The following is a 17,047-nucleotide window of genomic DNA, read 5'->3' as shown; positions in this document are numbered from 1 at the left end:
ACTCGATAATGGAGTGCTGTAAATGATCTACGTGCAAATATTTCGAATGCGCCTGCGTATAGAGTGATCACGAGACGTGAATCTTAAAGGGGCTTTATAAATAGTTCTCAAGGAATACAGAATGGGAAGAGAATTGTTAAATGAACGAGGTCTATCTAGGTTTAAGGGTACGCTTCTCACGTTACGGGCACGGTTCTCCATACAAACGTATTACGTATATTATTCTATTATTTGTAGATCAAGATCCATAACTAAGCCAGATACCGATTTATCTCTCTATTATCTATGCCCTAAAACAATAAATGTAGTGAAATTGTATTTATTTTGATAGTTATGACCGTTGTAACATCTCTATTTTACGTCAAATGAGGTAACTTCGCGCGTAAATAAACCATCTAAGAAACTACAAAATTGCAAAGTTATTGACTTTATGGAAAACTTTACTTTACAATTACTTCAAATGTCTTTAGTTTGTTTGAAAACGTTTGTTAGTTTGCAAATAAATTAACGTGACACCATTAATAAATTAAAACGTTGATTCGGGTTGTTCACACATCACGCATCTTCATTCACTCTTGAATATGTTCCGCTCGTAATGTTGATTGCAATAGTATGCTCTCACGTTCGTCTTGGAGCGACCATGGAGAGCACTCTTAAAGTATAAATATAATTCCCTAAAAAACACATTAAAATTATGGTTGTCATGGTGAAATTTTCAGCTGAATTTAAGACAGTTTTAATATTGTTACTAGTTAATTTAAGACAGTTTTTGTTAGTTATCTGTTAGGTAGGTAGGATACACTTCCTACTAAAATTTTAATGAAGTTTAACGACGCCACGCTTCCGAACGAAGTCATTACTAAATTACTACGTACGTAACGTAGTATCGAAATAGTAAACAGCTGTTTCGGTTCAGTGTTGTGGTGAAAGTGCAAATCCTAGAGCCATAAAAGTGAAGTGAAGTGAAAAGTCGATTGAAAGTGAGTTAAGTGAGGTATGGCGAAAGTGAAAAAAGGTCGTAAGGCTCGGAGATGTAAAGGGAAGATGCATCATCTGTTGGAATACCTAGGGTAAGATCTTATACTAGGGTTTAGTAGTTCATAATTGGGTGCTAATCCATTTGTACACAATCTTTAAACTAAGTCAACTTGACAGCACTAGTGTACCAACTGACAATCAGTGATAGATTAGTGTTTAACACATCGGGGGAATACATTACTCCAAAACACAGGGAGGAACGGTCTGCGACTATGAAGTTTGGATCGTGGTGGCTTTGGGAGATCACAGATAACAATGGTATAAAATCTTACGTCAAAGTATACTAAAGTGTAATTTTTTCTCCTGTGTTGGGGACAATACCCAGAGAAACTTACAGCTTTTATATAATAACGAAGGTCTGGCCCTTGCGGACTCTTAGTCCAATATCTACCTTTAGGTAAAACGTTTTCTTTTTTAACGTTCCTACCCAGAGATATTTCAGTAATTATGTACTTAGGTAATTACCTACTCCTATGCCAAAGATCACAAGACACAGTAGATCGTTAAATAGTAGTAAACAGTAATTATGTACACGTTTAAGTAGGTACCTATAAATTATAATCGCTTCACTTCGACTCCAAGGTGTGTTTACGTCATTCGCAGATTCACACATTACATCATGTACCTATACAATACGTACTTACATGCCTATATTTAGCTGTAGATAATGTGATTCAATGGAATGGAATTTTTTAATCACTCTGTTATGAGCAAAGTAGTAGGTTGTACCTCAAGTGGTATTATCATATCAATAGATAGGTATCACACTTAATATTATAAAGGCGAAAGTTTGTATGAGTGTGTGTGTGTGTGTGTGTGTGTATATGTTTGTTACTCCTTCACGCAAAAACTATCGGACGGATTTGGCTGAAATTCGGAATGGAGATAGATAATATCCTGGATTAGCACATAGGCTACTTTTTATCCCGGAAAACCAAAGAGTTCCCACGGAATTTCGAAAAACCTAAATCCACGCGGACGAAGTCTCGGGCGTCAGCTAGTTAAGTATAATTTATTTTCATAACACGTGCATAGATATAGATTGTAGATATACAGGGTATATACGGAAGCAGGCGATGACCGCTCAACCGTAGCAATGGGAAGTTCTACCTCCAGACTGATAAATAATCTTAGAAAGGAAGAGCTAACTGACTCACTGACTGATCTATCAACACACAGCTCAAACTACTGAACGGATGTTGCTATCTCTATCATAATGCTAATCGCGGAAAAGGATAGCGCGGGATTTATATCTGTGAAATTAGTTTAGTAGAACAGAATTAGCTACATTAGCTTAGTTATCAACAAAAATGTAGGTATATGATGATATCAAAAATATTTTATACGAGTACATTATCTGCATTAGCAACACATTGCCCATAAAGTTTCTACAGCCTTGAAATGTCATAGATATGACTCTATCTCGAAATATGAAGTCTATTCTAAAAATTTATTACCTAAAAAAAAAAATACGCTAACCATAGTCTCTATTTATTATACAAAGCAGTTTGTCAATAGATCGTGTCGGATAAAAACTTCATTCATCGAAAGATCAAGGTCGCTGCATTGTAAAAGAGTGTCTCAAACTGTTTGCATTGACTGTACCCACCTACTGTTTTTATACCTATTTCCGATCTATTTATTCAAAGCATATAGCTTTAAAGTGTTCTTGACTGTGTCACATTTATAACAATAATAAGCAAATAACTCTACTTATAAGCCCTGATTCTACAAACCCTACATCTTGGTAAAAAAAAGTATGGCTTGGCCGTTTATTCGCGTCGCTTACGTCTTTCTCGAGAAGGTTTTTGCGATTTTAATGTTAAAACTATAGACTCGTGAGTGATTCCCATTATAAGTGTAGATTGTTACGGCTATATTCACGTATTTATTCGACGTAAGCCCGACTAGTTTCAAACCCACCCGGGGTCCTTTTTCATAGGGACTCAGCTCGCTGCGCGTCGCGGTTGAGACTTTCTGTGATTTGTTTATCTCTTAAACAAACTAAGGACAAGTGTAAATTAAAAATTTATAACACTGAAAAGAGCTGATAACTTTCAAACGGCTGAACCGATTTTCTTGGATTATAGCTAAGAACACTCTCGATCAAGCCACCTTTCAAATAAAAGAAAAACTAAATTGAAACCGGTTCATTAGTTTAGGAGCTGCGATGCCACAGGCAGATACACAGATACACACGTCAAACTTATAACACCCCTCTTTTTGGGTCGAGGGTTAAAAAAGCAACTAAGGATACGCGTTCTTGTAAGTCATAACGCAATACGAATAGACCTTTGCTTGTGCCTTTATAAATTGCAAAATAATTACTATCATTACACGATACAACCCACGCCCGACTGGAAATGAGCTTACCTCACATCTTACACATTTCGTATTAAATCATACAGTAATATCATAAGCAGTAGTTATTCAGAATCGTACGATAAATGCTGCTTAATTTTGAAATTGCGTGACTTTTGATTGGTTTATTACGTTCCCAATTGCATCTCGCTGAAACCTAGTCTGATACATACACAGGTATTAGTTTCTAGAATATGTCTGCAAAATTTCATGGACTTTGGTTGCTTAATATTCAAATAAAATTGGAACTACGATTGTATGAAACGAGTGACGGAGAGAGCCCTGTTAATCATCAAGTTTATTTTTCACTGAATTTCTTGTATAGAAACAACTTGGTTAGAGTTGAATACAGAATCTAACCTTAATCAATCATTTGAGAGATCATTATTTAATTTCTAGGTACTTAAATGGTCTTTCCTTACCTTTCTTAATTGCTAGAAACTTCAAAGTAGGCCGGCTCTTAATTAATAAAGTTATTGAACGAAATTTTAAAATATTTAACTGATGCCAGATTGTTGAAACATAATTCGTAGTTAATTTCGACGTTTTCTTAATTAGCATTAGTTTTTCGCTCACAATCCAACACCATGCATAGACCATGTCTTGGCCATGCGTCGTACCCTTCTTTCAAATAAATGTGGAAAATTTCATGCACGGTAAGAAATACGATATAAAGCTCATATTTCCATGCCTTACTATGAGTCAAGTCAATCGGCGTCGAGTTTGTGCTAATGTGTGAGGACCTTTAGATGTAATTTTATCGGACGCAAAAATAAGCTAGTGGGCAATTGTTTTAATAGCTACCATATTTAAATTGTTCATTATGAATTTACTGTTAGGTTTAACGAAGCAGTGTTCTGTATTCTAAATCACCAATTTTGTGGCGAAAGCGTAAAGGCGTATTTTATTACCGTAATTAGTTTACAAATTGAATCACTTAACCCATTTTTATAATCTAACCCAAATTTTGTAAAAGACGTGTTTCTTTTTTTCTAATATGTCTAGTCTTAGCTTAATTAGAACCTAGAAATTAAGGCTGAAAAAAACATGAGTATTCCAGGAGTTAATGCGAATATTCAAAGAGTTTTTATGGAATTTTAGACAGTTTTTAGATACGAATAAAACAGCGCAGCAGCTTGCTGCTATTTCGTACTGAGGCAAGATTGTTATTAATTGTTCCACGTAGAATTGTTCAATTTAACATCATCATAATGATCAACCCATCGCCGGCTCACTACAGAGCACGGGCCTTCTCTCAGTATGAGAATTGATTTAGCAAAATTGAAATAATAAATAATAAAATAATTTTTTTTTTTTTTTAATTTCAGACAGTAATAAATTGTGTCCATAATTTTATACAAATTAAATTACGTAAATTAAAAGTAATATTAAAATGTAATAATTACAATTACATGCCCCTTCTACAGAGTTTCCTTGAATGTTATCATGATCATTATCATCATCATCATCTTGTGGACATAGGCCTTCCCTAAAAAGCGCCACCACACCCGGTCCTCAGCATTCCTCATCCAGCCACTTCCCGCCAACCTCTTTATATCGTCGGTTCCTTGAATGTACTCAATGTTTATTACTTAGTTCTTATCGATGTTTCTATTGTCAACAGAGGGGCGGTGTGTGAGTGTCGCACCGCCATGTCGCATCACAGCGACGAGCAGGCGTTGCTGACAGTGACGTCAGACTCGTTCTGGGAGCCCGGCAACTACAAGCGCACCACCCGCCGCATTGACGACGGCCACCGGCTGTGCAGTGAACTACAAGCCCTAGTGCAAGAAAGGGCTGACATAGAAAAAACATATGCCAAAAGCCTCAGAGGCTGGGCGAAGAAATGGAACGACCTTATAGAGAAAGGTAAGCTTGAACATCTGTTAAAACTATTTTCCCTGTATAAAACTTCAAAGTGTGCGCCGTTATCATTAATAACCTTGCAAGGTACACCGGCAAAAGCGCTCAATAAGTGGATATAGTACACAATAATTTCCAAACAGGTTAGGCAGCAAATCTACCATTAATGTCTCTAGTTACTACTAGTACTTATAAACTGCTTCTTCAAGTCTTGGTACAAAATTGGGGCAGAATAAAGCTGGGTGATAAAAATCACGGCCCTCATAACTTTAATTATCGTTTTTAGTTAAAAGGGCTTCGGTTTTGGTATCATTAGATTTGAAAACGATATGTATTATGTATCTGAAAATGCTTTCTACTGTAATAATTACTTCAAAGGCAGCCACAAATACCTTTTCATCTGAACAGTCAATCACTAATAACTATTAAGTGATTGACTGGTCAGGTGAAAAGGTATTTAGCTTACACGTGTTAATATTCAGTCTAATAGCACTAATAATCCAAGTGACCATTAATAATGCTACTTATTGAAGAGTGTAACATCCTGAATTTATAAACAAGCCGTGATGCCTTGAAAGGAATCGGTATTGCAATACCTTTGATATCTGTTTTGGTGACGGATATCCATTCATGTAGTTTATTGATGGATCTACCTTGCAGCCTAAACATAACATGTGACGTCGCGTCACACAAAACATGCTCGAACAGTGTGCGATTATAAAGTTGTAATATGTACTACATATAAAGCATGTTAGACTGCAAAGCGACACCCGCAACTGCAGATCGAAGCAACGCGTAGAGCTGTAAGAGCTCAGCATATACGAATAGCACAGAATACTTAATAGTACCTTCAAGTACAGAAGGATCACTCCGAAAATTAAATAGCGACCCTTGTTACGACGCAATAAAGCGCTATAGAGATCGCACAGCGCTGTGGCCTACAATTTAATAAATACCTTTCTATCTCGTAAACTCCTGTCTTATCTCTCTCTCTCTCTCTCTCTCTCTCTCTCAATCAAATGAAATCAGCGAAAAATCTAACTCCAGAAGACTTAAAATGCCGCGTTAAATAAATCGCGTTGCTTACGCGTTTCTCCAAGAAGGTTTCTGCGATTTGTTTGTCTTTTAAGTGAACTAAGGAAACCAGACGAGACATTTCTCGAGTGACCTTAGTTAGTGAGCCGGCTGGCTGAGTTCTACGTGTGCCTCATAGTGTCTACGAAGTATGAACGCTTTCATACAGTTCCTTGTACTCGCACTAAATGTAGCAGCCGTGTTGGATACATGGCCGTCACACGATCTGTTTGTCCAAGCCTTTAGGGCGGATATCCATTCATGTTGTTTATTGATGGGCCCGCCTTTCATGTCAGCATTCATTACCAAAGAATGCCGAAGAATTGAGGACTTGGCCATAATGTTGACAGCACAAGCCTTACGCTCGCATCGAGTATAATGTAGTGCGGGAGACGACCGCTCAAGGTACTGAATTAATAAAACAGTTGTATGAAACTGACTTTATGAAATGGTAGGTAGTTTTTTTTAAAATATGAATATCATAATTTCGGACTATGTTAAGAAGTGGCGTGCAGTTCATTATAGGCGACAATGCTTTCAGTTACTATTTACCTGTCCTAATTATGCATAAGTCATGCCGATTTTTAACCACCGACCCAAAAAGAGGGGTGTTATAAGTTTGACGTGTGTATCTGTGTATCTGTCTGTGGCATCGTAGCTCCAAACGAATGAACCGATTTTAATTTAGTTTTTTTGTTGTTTGAAAGGTGGTTTGATCGAGAGTGTTCTTAGCTATAATCGAAGAAAATCGGTTCAGCCGTTTGAAAATTAACAGCTCTTTTTAACCGACTTCGAAAAAGGAGGAGACTCATATCGCTGACTATAGGTACATAGTAACTCACACACTGTAGGTATATAAAGTCGATAAGAAGTTACTTTGCAGTTTCGACCACTGCCTACACTGCATCTAAATGCAGTCCAACTGCAATTTTTCAGTTACGGTCGGCTTGCAGTTCAAACCCAGTCCGTTTCTCTTGACACTAAGCGCTTTTAAAAAACTGGATTTTATATCATATCCACTTTTCCTTACATTATTTGACGAAATGGCATTTTTGTCACGAATCAGAAATTTAAAAAAATATTCGCAGAATTGCGAGATGTTTTAGCTCGTGCGTTTTTAGTTAGGTACTTTCTCTGCGTCTCTTTTGTAAACTGCATCCCATTAAGAGGGCTCTCTCCGTCACTCGCTCCATACAAACGTAGTTCCAATTTCATTTGAATATTAAGCAACCAAAGTCCATGAAATTTTGCAGACATATTCTAGAAACTAATATCTATGCCTGTGATTATCCAGATTTCTGTTAAAATATTCGGTTTCAAAGTCTTAAAAATTTACATACAAATCTTTGAGCCCCTATAATTTTAAAACTACATATTTTTAGAAAAATCTAAAACACCACAGGCACAGATATTAGTTTCTAGAATATGTCTGCAAAGTTTCATGGACTTTGGTTGGTTAATATTCAAATGAAATTGGAACTACGATTGTATGGAGTAAGTGACGGAGAGAGCCCTGTTAATTTTCAAAAGTAGTCTGCTTTTTTCGCGTCAGTATAATATAATTAACTCTGGTGTACTCATTATAACAATATGTCATCATGTTTTATGATCGTCACAAGCCTATTATTTTTTATTACCCATACTTTTATTATTTCTTCATAAGGTATTAAGCCACTGGCCGCTATCAATTTTCTTAGAAAGGTTGCTTTACTTCTAGAATATATGTTTGAATGAAAAACAAGTGTAAATTAAAAATTTATAACACCCCCGACAAGTGAAGGTTACAGTAACTAGAAAAGAGCTGATAATTTTTAAACGGCTTAACCGATTTTCTTGGATTTTAGCTAAGAACACTCTCCATCAAGCCACCTTTCAAACAAAAAAAAAAACTAAATTAAAATCGGTTCATTACTTTAGGAGCTACAATGCCACAGACAGATACAAAGATACACGTCAAACTTATAACACCCCTCTTTGTGGGTCGGGGGTTAATAAACGCCGTGGCTAGTTTCATTAGTTTACGAGCTACGATGCCACAGACAGATACACAAATACACAGTTACACACGTCAAACATATAACACCCCTCTTTTTGGGTCGGGGCTTAATAATTAACGCCGTTTATTCAATTGCGGACCACAGGATCCACGGTTCGAATCCGGGGTTTTCTATCATTGAAATTCTCAGTAACAGATAAATAATTAATTGATATCGATGCAGCTGAGAAAAGTTAGTCCTCTCTGCTCTTCTCCGTTGTCTCTGCGCCTATTCTCTCTCCGATTGTATTACCTTGCCGTCCCATTGGACTATGAGAGTGAGGGAATAAAGATTTGTCTAGTAGTTGATGTCTACTATCGATCGATTGAAGATTTGAAGATGATGATGATTGTGAAGTATATTTAAGTATATTTTCAAAACTATAGTGGTTTTTGAAATCACACAGCTGGTTTAATTAATTTTACATTAAATACGTGACAATCACTAGTTCTTTTAGATGTTTCGCACTATCTCGTGATTCCTTATCTAATTGTGTTTAAAGGTAATATTTAATATACGAAGATAATTTTATCTTAACTACAGAACAACCAAATTAATAATGCGCATAGAAATCTTCGTCACTGTTCGGCAACGGTCGTATGATACACATGATATTGACTCCTATTTGTTTATCACAAGGTGCAAAATTCGTCGTATTCCCAGAAACACCCGAATCATTGAATCGTAAGAGCCCTAAACAATGCACTTGCATTTTGCACCTTGTTATAAACAAATAGGAGTCAATATCATGTGTATCATACGACCGTTGCCGAACAATGACGAAGATTTCTATGCGCATTATTAATTTGGTTGTACTGTACGCCATCTTAACATACCTACTTACTTGAAGTGTAGGCAGGTATCCGATGTTAGATAGGAGTCGAAGGATTTCTCTCATTAATTTTTAGTTTTTACTAGACTAGAATCTAGTTGCCTGAGAGGCAGTTCAAGTTACGTTACGGTTACCGTTAAATTTTGACCACCGATAAAAAACAAAGTGCGTTACACTAGTCGGTACTCATAACCCTCTAACCTCCATGATTAAGGTTAAACGTATTTCGGTGCAAAGTCAGCAAACCCCAACTTGTGCGATCCATTTCGCTTTTATTGACCGTCATAGTTTAACGACAACGATACTAACTGTAACATGACTTTAATCACCTGTCATGCAACTGGGCTTAAGAAAGTCACGTTATTTCACCAAAATGCTGCTAATGAAATACGTAATTGCTAGTTTTACCTAATTTAAATTCTGCTGCATATATCTTATTTTCCTCGGTAATTTTTCACAGAAGCTTGCGTAAATGATTGTGTCTCGAATTATACTTTAAAAACGAAATGGAAAGTTATTTGGGAACGTTAAGCCTGTGTACACACTTGCATCAATCAAAGCGTTTTAATCGCGCGTTAAAATTGACCAAAAGTCCTGACATAATAGGTATTTGCTCGCGGAAGAATGGAAGACCGTAAAAGCTAAATAACTTGGGTGCTAAGCCAGCCTTTTAGCTAGACTTCGAACCTTTTTAGGGGTCCGTAGGGTTACGGAATCACTTTTTTGTCTGTCTGTCTGTCAGTCATTATAGTCTCCTAATTTTTTTCCTAAATATACAAACTAGAGTTTCTTCAGCGTTATTCCCATCTGTGTGTCCTTGGCTCTAAGTGTATCGGAAATTTAGCACGCGTAGTGAATTCAATACGATTTCAGATCGGGTCGCGTCGCCGACGACGTGCCGAAAGTGCGTTAACATGCATTATTGTGTTTGTAAAATCGAAAGTTATTTATGGTATTGATTGCGCAGGTACTTGTTATGTGCCTACTGTGACTCCGATGGACGCACGTACGAGATAATGTATTTTATTAGAGTTCCGTACCTCAAAAGGAAAAATGGAACCCTCATAGGATCACTTGGTTGTCTGTCTGTCTGTCCATCTGTCGGATCTGTCAAGAGAACCTAAAGGGTACTTGCTGTTGACCTACTACAATTATGAAATTTGGTAGGTAGGTAAATCTTATAGTTAAGTAAAGGATAAAAATCTGAAAGCCGTGAATTTGTGGTTAAATCACAAATAAAATATATAAATGTGTTCACAAATAATTAGTATTTTCAATTTCCAAAGTAAGATAACTATACCAAGTGGGGTGTCATATGAAAGAGTTTTACCTGTATATTCTAAAACTGATTTTTATTTATTTTTATATGCATAATAGTTTTTGATTTATCGTGCAAAATGACAGAAAAAATATCCGAGTACGGAACCCTCGGTACGCGAGTCTGACTGCCACTTGGCCAGTTATTTGTGCATTTAAAGCGATTACAAAATACGAATTATTACTAGCCGTTTCAATACGGTAGTTATAATACGCCTGTATATATTCTATCTCAATTATACCGTGAATAATTTGATAGTGATTAGTAGTTTCTTCAAACATTTATCCATTTAACATTTTTTTGTTTGGTCGTCGTCTGATGGATCGTAGTCAGTCTATAAGTTTTAATCATACTATACACTTGGAAACGTTTTTTAATTTACTTTACTCTTGCAACTCTATGGACACTAATGCCTATAACAATTTGTTCTACAAAATCATACTCAAAGCAGAAATCAAACCGAAATAAAATTTTCAAATATACAATGTGTCGCTTGGTAAGGAATAATCCTTAACAAAGCTATCAGGTCATAAACACCTGTACCTACCATTGAATTTTGGGTTCTTCAAGTTGTGAAGAAATAGACTTCTCTAGCGTTCTCTAGCTTCTTTTAGCGTTGGTCTTCTTTTAGCTTTGAAGTTTGACTTGTTTCCCTCCGAGAAGGCATGGCGTGGAGGTCTCCCTTCACGATGCTACGCCAGTCCTCTTGGAGGTCATTCAAATAGCCAGTGGGTATGGCAGCTGCTTCCTTCATCTGGTTTAGTCATGATCATGATTTTCTCTATGCTGTTCGCATTTTTCCTATCAATATGACCAAAGTAGACGATACCGCCGCGTCCCGAAGAAACTTACTTATGAAATCGTCGAACTTAAGGTACCATGTTTTAATAGTTAGTAAATAGTAAATACCACGACCAGTAATGTAGAAGAGATATTACGTCCATAAGAATCACTTGCAGCACCTTGCGTCAATATACGAACAGGTAAGGGGAAAGTTATGAAACCCGCCGCACCGGCCGCGGGGACTGCGACCAGTTTTTACGACTGATTGTCGAGATGAATAATTATATAATAACCGAGGACACGATGCTTACGAGATGCGAGGCGTGGGCATGTGTGTGCAACTGTGTTGTTTGTTGTTGATGGTTTTTTAGGGTTCCGTACCTCAAAAGTAAAAACGGAACCCTTATCTTTGTTGTCTGTCTGTCTGTCTGTCCGTCCGTCCGTCGTATCTGTCAAAAAAACCTATAAGGTACTTCCCGTAGACCTAGAATCATGAAATTTGGCAGGTTGGTATGTCTTGTAGCACGTATAAAGGAATAAATCCGTAAATCATAATATGCATACCTGTGAGTATTGCTCTAGGTATACACAAATAAATAAGTTGACATTCACATGGAAAGCGGACCGGCTATTTCAATGGGATTCAATTAAAAATACTGTTTTTTTTTTCGGTTTAAATGTCTGTTGATTGGAATAACTTAAACTTTTCAGATAGACCAGCTATGGCAAGATGTCAAAAAAAAAATCGGCTGGCAAAAAGAGTGAAAAGGTCGACGTTTTAATTAACATCAATTAATATCATAGTGATGTAGGTATAAACCCTATGCCCACATTTAAATAAAGTTAAATTAATTTCGGTGCTGCCACTATGATTAAGGCACACTAATAGTTGAAATTAACGTGCCTTAATCATAATTTATTCACAGAATTTAGCGAGTGCCAAATAATCTTCGACACAATACCATTTAAACAGTTTATGAATAGATTAATTACTTGAAGCTATTTACTATAGATTAGTACCATGGAGATTTAGTTGGTATACGCCTACAAAATTGTGCATTTGATAAATTAAGGTGTTATAGGTGATAGTTCAGCTGCTATTGCTCTTCGGTAAATAAACAAAGATTATCTAAACTGTTTTGGAAATAATTTTTCTTCAATAACTTTCAACGGATTAAAAGTAAATGTCAAATGAACTCGGTGGCTATCATTTTAGTGTTGAACACTCGTTAGCGGATCACCCCGCAGTACACTCTCAGCATGGATCTTTCACCACGTTTTCGATCATTAATCCTCAACATAACCTTGATTTCTTTTTTCCTAGGACCAGAATATGGCACAATGGAGGCAGCGTGGAAAGGCGGCATGGTGGAAGCAGAACGACTATCAGATTTACACTTAAGCGTACGAGATCGTCTCGTTAACGACGTAATCGCTCAGATCAAAAACTGGCAGAAGGATACCTATCATAAGGTCAGTAAATACTTATTTTAATTAATTTTGAGTTACTTTATCGATAAAACGATGAAATTTTTGCGTAACTTCGTGTTAGTCAACATTATAGATAACTAATTATATGGGACCTAGTTCTACCTTGTGCAACACCAAAAAATTGTTAAATTATTTAGTCTTTGAACTCTTTAAAACCTGTTAGAATTTTAATTTTTGTAGCAAAACTATTGTAGTGTTGTAGAAAGTTACAGCTATACTTTTTTACAAATACTCGTATGTGTAAAACATGTTCATGTCATAATACTTATAAACAAGATAAGACACGCAGTAATAATACGTAAGCAATCCTTATTCTGATTGCGATTAACATAATTACAAAGTAAACTTGTGGATAATCGTTATAATGAAATACTTGATCTTTTCTGTTTACACGACTGCCGCGTAATTGCCCGACGCATTCGCACACTCGCTCATAGCCCAGCGACAAGACTCGCTTCTCGATGCTCGCCAACTCGTTTCTAGTTTTTAGCTCAACTCGTTTTTCATTAATCATCTGTCGAACCACTGCCGTTTGATTTGTTATCAAGGTCCTTGCCTCTGCTGGTGTGCCTTGGTTCAAGATTGTAATTGCCCTAATACTTATGAAAGCATAATTGCTTTAATAAATACGATATACTTGGTGTTTCTGGTACTTGTAGTTAGGTACTTAATATCGTAAAGTTCAAACAAATTTACAGTGACACTATTGAAAGCCATAGTCTGTTTGCTCCTTGTATCTCCCTTTTGAACGTAAAATCCGTAAAGCAGCAGCTAAAAGGCCGAAATATCCGTCCATGGCTTGTGCAAACATGTCTTTGTGGGGTTAATCCGGCGTGTAGCGTCTAGCGTCTATGGCTAATGGCTATACGGCTTGTGATAACCATAAAGGATATTAACATAACCACTAGCTAGCGGAGATATTTACTTATTTCCTTTGACACTCCAGTCGTTCCATAGTAATAAATAAATTCTTAATAAACCATATAAAATACTATAAACTCAAACTTAAAAAAAAACTCATACCAATTCGGCTAGGCGCATCAACACAAATCAAATGGACAAATCTATAAGTACCTAGTTACTTAGATAATTATAACTTTTATTTAGTATACTAAACATACTATTATATTATGAACTCTAAGAAGAAGCTACGCATTAAGTGCAACAGACTTTGGTAACCCAAAATCCATAAGTTTACCAGAATGAGTAACTAAGGAGTAAACTCGCTCAAGAAAAGTTGGTAAAATTAATGGGCATAATATGGAAATTATGCATTTTTTCTGTAAACAATCAATATTAGAAGTAAAAAGTAAATTGACAAATTGACAAACGCGAAAGTTTACTGAAGTTATGTAACCGACTATTTGCAATAATCACAATAATAAATAAAGGCTAAAAGTAAAAGTAGAAAAAAAAAGCAAAGCTAAGCTTTCGCGTAAACAAACACCAACTGAGTTGAATGTAAAATTGAATAGAAAACCGCTTTCCGGTGTCACTTTCAATTGTTAATTTATTGTAATGAGTCGAATTAATACCTGGTGCAGAGTTGAATGCAACATAGGGAGGTATGTAAATAACGGTCGACGTGTGGTCAATCTTGATTCATAATTTTTAGGGTTCCGTAACTCAAAAGAAAAAACGGAACCCTTAAAGAATCACTTAGTTGTCTGTCTGTTCGACTGTCCGTCTGTCGTGTCTGTCAAAAAAACTTATAGGGTATTTCTTGTTGAACTAGAATTGTGAAATTTGGCAGGTAGGTAGGCATTATAGCACAAGTAAAGGATTCAATCCGAAAACCGTGAATTTGTGGTTATACAAAAAAAAATTAAAATGTGTTCACGAATTTAATTCACTAAATCACATTTATAGATGGCGCAGACCGTTATTAATTTGCAGAGTTCTAGATAAAGGTGTTAGGTATATCTTGTACGATGGTATGGAACCCTTCGTGTACGAGTCCGACTCGCACGTAACCGTTTTTTTTTTAAATTCAGATACAAGTTAGCCCTTGACTGTAATCTCACCTGGTGGTAAGTGATGATTCAGTCATAAGATGAAAGCAGGCTGACCTGGAAGGGGTATGGCAGTTTACATTAAACCCATACCTGTGCCCATACTCCGTTAGTTTCTACACGGCATTTGCTTTGCTGGTAGGGTGGTTGAAACCACTATCTGTCTTCAATATACATCACATTATTAGGCCATATATACGCAGTTTGAAACGAAATTAATTAATTATTTTATAATATTTTCAAAGAAATGCTTAGCTTAAATTCGAACATCAAAACCATAAGGTGAAAATCTTAAAATGTGAAAATATAGGTCACCGTAACGATTCTGCCAAGGAAGTGTCAGTCAGTCAGTTTGTCACGAGTCACGACTGACCTCACTCGTGCCTCCACATACACAGGATGTAATGTCCCTTACCCTTATGTAGACTATGTAATTAGGTATGCTCTCTTTCGCTTGATGGTTCGATTTTATGGCTAACTGGCCGTTGTCGAAGTCTCTTCTAGGCCAATAATTAAGACGGCATTTTTCTTCAAATTTTGCTGCGTAGGGGTACTTAAAGCTTTAACATGCAGTCCATTCCATCGGCTTGTATGCGTCCACTATTGGACATAACCCTTTCAAAGAGCCGAGGTCGAGAGCTTTCGAGGTCATCGGTCCAGAGGGCTAGAGGTAATCCCACACTGCGCTCACTGGTACGCGGTCTCCACTCCAGAACACGTCTGCCCCATCGGCCGTCGGTTCTGCGACAGACATGACCTGCCCATTGCCACTTCAGCTTGCTAATCCTTTGAGCTATGTCGCACGTTGCACGTGTAAACGTCTAATTTCATAATGCATGTATTACGAAATTAGACGTTCACACGTGCAATTGGTAATGAAATTAATGTCGCGAAACTAATTTCGTGCCACTAATTTCGTAATGTACCTATATTTCGCAAGAGAGGTCTCTCCGTCACTTGCTCCATACAAACGTAGTTCCAATTTCATTTGAATATTAAGCAAGTCAATATTAAGTCAATATTAAGTCTATGAAATTTTGCAGACATATTCTAGAAACTAATACCTATGGTGGTTTTCCAGATTTCTGTTAAAATATTCGGTTTCTAAGTTACGCGGTCTTAAAAATTCACATGCAAATCTTTGAGCCCCTGTAATTTTAAAACTACACATTTTTATAAAAATCTAAAACACCACAGGCACAAATATTAGTTTCTAGAATATGTCAGCAAAATTTCATGGACTTCCGTTGCTTAATATTCAAATGAAATTGGAACTACGATTGTATGGAGTAAGTAACGGAGAGAGCCCTGTTAAAGGAAACACGTTCAACTGAGCTTTGAAATTCTGCTATTCAAGCGGCGGACGAACAAATTCCTCAAAAGCTGTGGCAACGCATGAGCGCTTCCTCTTAAAATAATATGACCCACTTGCACATTTGCTTGCTATATAAATAAACACTAGCCTATTTAAATGAAATCCTCCCTCATTTAAGGCAACAGGAAGTCCCCTGAATAAGTCAGAGGTCGTCAAAACAATGGAGCATATCGATGAACCGTATATAATTGTATCACCTGTATCACGCTAGTATCAAAGTTGACTCACGACCGAAGACTATTGTTACTTAGCGAAACAATCGGCTCTTACACACAGACAACTTACCGATTAGGTATAGCAAGTCTATCTACACAGCATAGATGTTGAGTATACATTACATAATAGTTTGAGTTTATGTGACCACGAATACAATATTTGCCTAAAATAAATTATTTCTCAGTGATTTTATTAATGAGAGTCTTCAAAAATACGTAAAATACACGTCCTTTGTAAGTTTTAACTGTACAACCATTTTAAATTATCGAAGAAACTAAAAAAGAACGTCAAATCATTGTGACATCACATGCCAGTATTTCATAGAAGCTCGCATACCGAGCCAGTATTTTGACGTTTAATAAAAAGATACCGATTTGACTAGTTGTCAAACATAAAGCCTGTTTATTCCGCCTCTAATATATTAGTAATCATAATATAATCATTATGCACAAAGGCATGCAATGATGCATAAGTGTAAACAGAATGTCCATATAATTATAACGGTATAATGATTAAATTAATCACAATCGCGATCATTACTCCACTAACCTATCACGAACGATTCACTAGCGTAAACAAATCACACGAAATCAACGTGTGATACGATCACAATTTTTATGATCACATAATAATCACAACGCAACACGC

At 36.5% G+C, this 17,047-nt stretch overlaps 1 protein-coding gene across 7 annotated transcripts in view; it reads left to right on the top strand.

Moving 5' to 3' along the window:
* Positions 1 to 17,047, top strand: part of LOC123876449 (protein kinase C and casein kinase substrate in neurons protein 1) — a 107,067-nt gene that overhangs the window by 44,959 nt on the left and 45,061 nt on the right. For 2 of the 7 annotated variants that reach the window (XM_045922709.1, XM_045922708.1), the window contains exons 1-3: positions 916 to 1,070; positions 5,024 to 5,268; positions 12,630 to 12,778. In XM_045922709.1, coding sequence (XP_045778665.1) covers positions 997 to 1,070; positions 5,024 to 5,268; positions 12,630 to 12,778 — 468 coding nt within the window. In that variant the 5' untranslated portion in view covers positions 916 to 996. Of the gene's footprint in view, positions 1 to 913; positions 1,071 to 1,489; positions 1,496 to 5,023; positions 5,269 to 12,629; positions 12,779 to 17,047 lie in introns of those variants that run through there. The other 5 variants (XM_045922711.1, XM_045922712.1, XM_045922710.1 and 2 more) reach the window with 4 other exon arrangements.

Source organism: Maniola jurtina, chromosome 21, assembly GCF_905333055.1.
Source record: "Maniola jurtina chromosome 21, ilManJurt1.1, whole genome shotgun sequence".
In the NCBI taxonomy this organism is placed as follows: Eukaryota; Metazoa; Arthropoda; class Insecta; order Lepidoptera; family Nymphalidae; genus Maniola; species Maniola jurtina.
The sequence above is the reverse complement of the archived record's forward strand: the minus strand, read 5'-3'. Positions and strand labels throughout refer to the sequence as shown.